At 49.8% G+C, this 6,000-nt stretch overlaps 1 protein-coding gene across 2 annotated transcripts in view; it reads left to right on the top strand.

The window, feature by feature from the left end:
* The first annotated feature begins 223 nt into the window (after window positions 1-223).
* The window catches only part of MLYCD (malonyl-CoA decarboxylase), a 51,163-nt gene continuing 45,386 nt past the window's right edge, over window positions 224-6,000 (top strand). For both annotated transcript variants that reach the window (XM_075008867.1, XM_075008868.1), the window contains exon 1: window positions 224-850. In XM_075008867.1, the coding sequence (XP_074864968.1) occupies window positions 290-850 (561 nt within the window). In that variant the 5' untranslated portion in view covers window positions 224-289. The remainder of the gene's footprint in view (window positions 851-6,000) is intronic.

Raw genomic sequence — 6,000 nt, 5'->3', positions numbered from 1 at the left:
CGCCAGGGAACGGCGTCGTGAATGGGCCTGAGGAAGCACGAGACAGGGCGGGGAAATTCCGGCTGATCCCCTACCCGCTCTCTAGATTTCCAGGCCACACTCAAAATGGCGTCCACACCCTGCGCCAAGTGCCCCGCCCACCCCCTCTCTGATTGGCTACCACCGCCAGCCATCTGGCTTGCTAGCCAATCAGCCTCTTTGTTTGTGTGGGCCCCCTGAAAATACTTCGGCCGGGCGCTGCGAGGGCGCCGTTGAGCGAGGGGCTTCGGTCGCGTGCGGGTCGGGCAGCATGAGTCGACTGGGCCCTTTCCTGCTTGCACCGCGCCTGCTCCTTCGGCCCTGGGGCCTGCCGGGACGGTGTAGCGGCGTCTCCATAGCGACGGGACCCAGCGCGGGCCTAGCGGGGTCCTGCGCCGCTGCCGCCTCCTCGGGTCCGGCCATGGAGGAGCTGCTGAGCCGCTGCGTGCCCCCGGTGCCCCCCTACGAGACTCGGGAGAAGGCACCGCCGCCGGCCGAGCTCCGCAGCGTGGAGTTCATGCGCTGCTACAGGGCCCTGGAGGCCGGGCCCCCGCGGGCGGCGCTGCTGGCCCGCTTGGCCCGGGACTTTGGCGTGGACCACGGCCGGGTGGCCGAGTTCAGCGCCAAGGTGCTGCAGGCCGGGGAGCAGCAGAGGGAGCCGGGCGCCCTGCTCCAGGCCGAAGACCGGCTCCGCTACTACCTCTGCCCCCGGTACCGGGGCCTCTTCCAGCACCTGGGCCGGCTGGAGGGCGGGCTCCGCTTCCTGGTGGAGCTCAGAGGCGACCTGGTGGAGGCGCTGGCGGCGCGGCTTGCGGAGGGGCCGCACGTGCGGGTGAGAGGGGCGCTGGGACCCGTGGGGCGGGCGGGGGCAGTAGATTTGGGCCCCCACCTGCAGCGCTGATGGAAGGGGACCCAGGGTTCCGTCTAATATTTTTCCCTCCATGTGCAGAATGAATTTTGTTACATGCACCGAGGGGCGTGTGATGTGCACCACCCATAGAAGCACATGCGAGGGGCTGGGCAGCACCTGAATCTCTTCTGGGTGGCTGCCCCAGCGCTCCTCTTATAAGGAATACTGCTGGGCAGGGCGGCAGGCAGACGCCATCAGCCCCCACCCACTATTTGCTATATCTGTATAAGTGAAGTGGGCCCCAGCCACCATGGTTTTCTTTTGAGTCACCCTGGAGGGACCGGTCACAACAATACACGTGAGGAGGAGGTTGATGTGGGGGGTGGGAGACCTGGCGTGTGGTGGAGGAAATGAAGCACAGCTTAATCCCTGTGGGCCTGGCAAAGCATAAGGAAGACTTAAGTACCCATGGCCTATGCTGGAGAAAGGAACCGTGGTGTGCCCACCAGCAGCTGGATGTGCCAAGAGGAAGGGCAGCCATAGGCATAAGGTAATGTGTTTGTAGAAGATAATAGTAGGACATAGGGCACCCCGCAACATGGGAGAAATTGAATTTTGGCAGGTGGGACTAGCTGGCATGGTTGGATGTAAATGGTGACGCTGATGTACCGTGGTAGCAAGAATGTGCATTAGTGGTGTTGGTGTGACACATGGGATAGGTCTACACAGCATTTTGGAGAAAGCCTGCCAGCGTGGGTTGATACATTTGGGTTAGTGGGGTGTGTGGGGTATGTGTGTGTGCACACTAGTGCTCTAAAAATATATGTATAGATAGACCCTTGCAGTAGTTGCGTGGACTCTGAAATGTTGGGAGGGGAGTCGGCTTCGGAGCTGGAGCCAAGACTTTAAAGTGCTGTTTAGAGAACTATTTGTAGAGCACTAGGGTGAATTCTGTTATCTGGAGTACATTGATCTTGGCTCTAAGATTGTTCTAAAATGCTGTCTAAAAAGTCTTAGTAATGGTAGTGAAGGAATATGTTGGGAGGAAGTGTCATCCTGAGGTGCCTTGGAGGTCACAGGCCAGGTCAAATGTTTGGATCTAAGTTCAAGTGGCTAGGCACAGTCTGAAGCTTGGCAGCAACAAGAGACACTGCTATATTTAGTGTGCTCTCTCAAGTGGCCCGAGGCCAACAGTGGGTTCTTTACCAAAGCTCCCAATGCAGACATACTCCAAGAAGCTACTACACTGGAAGCTCCGAGTTATGAACTGAAAAATTAATCACATGTTTCATTTGGAATCAGAAATATACAAAATCAGGCAACAGCAGAGACTCCCTCCCCAAACCAAGTACAGTACAATGTTAAACAGAAACTACTTATAAAATGGGAAAGCAACATTTTTCTTCACCTAGTAAAGTTTTTTTAAAAGCTGTACTAAGTCAATGTACAGTTGTAAAACTTAGGAAAGAACAATGTTTTGTTCTGAGCTATGAAGGTTTCAGAGTTACAGCAGTCTCCATTCCCCAGGTGTTGATAACTCTGAAGTTGTATTTTGCACTAGTTCTGTCTTTTACCTGAAGCTTTAGTTTAGTCTGTCCTCATTTGTTTACTACAGAAAACCAGATCTTATGTAAAATAAATGAAACAGAATTCAGAACATCTATTAAATGTTAAAGAAATCCAAGGATTCCACATCTCTCCAGAGTGACCTCTTTACAAACTTCTTAATAGTTTTCCTCAGAAGAGAAAGAAGCAGAGGGAGAGCAGTACTTGAGTGAAACTTAGTGTCTAGAGTTATTTAATTTTTTTTAATACTAAACAATAATTAGAGCTCCATAGTTTCTCTCATATCCCCCCCCCCCCCCACTTCTTTAAAATCATCCAACCCCTTTTATTTATGGAAGGGGTGGGGAACCTGTAATCGTGGGGGTCTGGGCGAGGAAGGGAACAGCTCAGCTGGTACCTGGGGGTCCCACAGCTACACACGAGAGCTGGCGTCTCAGGAAGCATGTGCAGTGTTTCCTCTCCCCAAACAGATGGCATGTTTCCTGAAAAACCAGGTCAGTTGCCCATCACTGACTTCCTTCCACCAGCCGCCTTCCTGTGCAGGAGAGGAGGAGGAGTGGGAGTCCTGGGTCAGTGCCAGCTCCAACTGCTCAGGCAGCACATGCTCTGCTCCTTGCTTCGATGGCAGCCATGTGCTGCCTGAGCAGTTGGAGCTGGTTTGGACCTGGGTCTCCCATTCTCCCCCATACCGCCCCACGCACAGGAAGACAGCAGGTGGAAGAAAGTCGCCAACAAAAACAGACCCGGCTTTTCAGGAAATGCTCCAGCTGTTTGGAGAGAGGAAGCAGCGCGTGCATTTCCTGAGATGCTGGCTGTGTTGTGCTTCTGTGGGACTTCCCCATCAAGCTGCAGGAAGGTGGCACCACCTCCATTTTTGCAGGGGGTAATGCCAGTGCAGGCTCTTTCTTGAGTTGGGGGGGATTGATGGGGAGGGGCTGGGTCATCTCATGCCCCCCCCCCCCGGAATTTCTTCATGCCCCCACGGGGGCATGCCCCCCAAGTTTGGGAGCCTACACACTAGACTATAGTAAAAGGCACAGAAGATAATTCTCAAAACTTGAGAAAAGGGGGCGGTACCTGGATTCTGCAATACTAGAACTAAACGTGACCTTTTCTCCATCTGAATCTTTACAGATATTGTATGAAACAGTAGGGTGCAGACCTTCTAGTGATCATCTCTCTTCACAATTGCACTGTATATGGTGAAGTGGATACAACATGTATTATTCTATGGGTAAACGTGCGTATTTATATCTTCAGTGCAATGGAATAACCAATTTTGTTTGTCCTGTTTTTAAAGTGTACTAGTTTAGCCTACTGATGGGGGGTGGGGGGAAACAAATTAAACAGAAGTATGAGTAAATTATACTGCTTTTGTCTAACATTGGGACAAAAAATGTTGTTATACAGAGGTAAGTGTCCATCTATTTTCACCTCATTTGATTCAGTTCCATAACCATACACTACCTAGTTATTGTGCGCCTGACTGTATCCCACTCTTAAATACTGTTATTGGTTATCTGATGAGGATAAATACCATGCTCTGATGTGACTGAACTGCTACTTTTAATACATGATTCACAGTGGTGGTCTTGGTTTTTTGTTTTGGTTTTTTTTTTCTTTCCTTGAAGTGGCGTAGCTGTCATGCACCTTATCAAGGCAGCTTTAGTTCAAAAGACTATTTTATTAATGTCAAACAAAATCTAAGAAACTTGGTAAGGTAGTCCTAATTTTCATTGTAGGAAAACTAAAGAATATGAACATAACCATTGTTCAATGCTTTGTATGTACACTGCATAGATAATTGTATAAAGGAAAAAAACACTGCAGATATGGAGGAATTTGTATTCAGAGGTAGTATTCTAAAGTTAAACAGTCAGCGGAATGATGACTAATGACCCAGAGAAAATAAGTAGACTCTTCAGTGACAAGTTGCTAAGAAACAGTGTCTTCCTGGTGGACTCATAGCAGATGATAGCTACTTCTGATCCAGCTACAGAACTTCTGTTTAGACATATCTATCAACAGAAGTTCAACTGTAGACTATGTTGGTGGTAACTATACAGCTCTTACCTTGTGTGTACACAAAAATGCTTTTTGCTGTTGTGAGGGAAGAAGGTAAATGTGTGTTACCATCTGGAGCTTTTCTTCAAGGAGTTGTGCCCCAGAGTTTCCTTCCATTATAAATCTTGTACATGTCATCACTTTAAAGTTTCAAGCGTAACTGTAGTTCTATTTTGACTAAATCATGTAGACAACTGAAGAACATCTGTTTTTGAAACTAGTACTGATGCCGCATCTATGTGGATTGTTTTGAATGAAGTAGACATTCTGAAAATCAGAAATGAGCACCAAGCAACGCAAGTGTCTGTAAGATATTTTAGCTACTTTTAAACCTTGACAGGGTGTAATTTCTTTCTTTGTACTAGTTTTTCCTCCTTCCCACATTCCTATTACAGCTATTTAGCACCTGGCCCAAACAAAACATGAACCTTTTTCTGTGCCTCAAAGTCATTAATTTCTTCATGGACACCTGTAATGCACCTGGTGAAGCTTGATGAAAGTCAATTTCTTCAGCTGGACTTTCCTTTTTGCTCTTCAGAACCTTCTCCACACCTGTATTCCAGATTTTTTGCTTTCTGAAGGTTATGTTTCCAGCACTTGTTATGCCCAGACTCTTATGCTGAATTTATGATGATGTTGCTGGAAAAAATAGCAAATTCTAAAAACTATATATTGCCAAACCGTTGTTGGAGACTAATAATTCACCAGAGATCTTCACAGCTGTTGGTGAACAGTTCATAAACAGAAAAACGATGAAATTCTGATTGTTGCATGTTGTTCTACACCATTCCATGATACTGTCTCTCTCTGTCTCGATATTTTACCTCCCAAGCAACAGAATGACATCTGGACACATAAGCCCTAGGTATGGAAGTGGAGAGAGGGGTTGGAGGAGGCCCCAGGAAGGCCAGGACTGTCCATGAAGTTCCCCAGCCCCCACCCCAGGGCTGGCCCTGTGGCTCCCTGACCCCACAGGGAAAAACTGGTGTTTGGGCAGCATAGTGAGTAGGGGGCGTAGCTCATAATAACTTACTACACTCTTCCCTTGTTAAACGAGTACTTCATTTACTAGTATTGGCTTAAACCACGGCTCCAGCCCCCCTAGTGTGATCCACAGCCCCAACTGGCTGCAGCCTGTTGCCCCTGCTGGTCTCATGGCCAGACCTACCCCCAACTGCCTGAACCCCCCCCCCCCCCCACAGCCCAAAACTGCGGCAGCCTGACACCCCTCCCCCCTGCAGGCCCCGCAGCCTGACCCCACAGCCGCCAATATGCCCCGCAGCCAGACCCCACTACCACCTGTAATCCCCACGGCCAGACTCTCACATGGCCGTCTGTACCTGCCCCCTCCGTGGCCAGACCCCTCTATGGCCATTTGTACCTGCCCCCCTGCAGCCAGACCTCCCCCCACCACTGAAATCCCTGTGGCCAGACCCCCCCCCCCCATGGCCCCACAACCTGATGCCCCTGTCGCCTGTATCCCCTGCGGCCTGACCCCCCCG

The sequence above is a fragment of the Carettochelys insculpta genome, chromosome 14, assembly GCF_033958435.1.
Source record: "Carettochelys insculpta isolate YL-2023 chromosome 14, ASM3395843v1, whole genome shotgun sequence".
Lineage (NCBI taxonomy): Eukaryota > Metazoa > Chordata > Testudines > Carettochelyidae > Carettochelys > Carettochelys insculpta.
The sequence above is the reverse complement of the archived record's forward strand: the minus strand, read 5'-3'. Positions and strand labels throughout refer to the sequence as shown.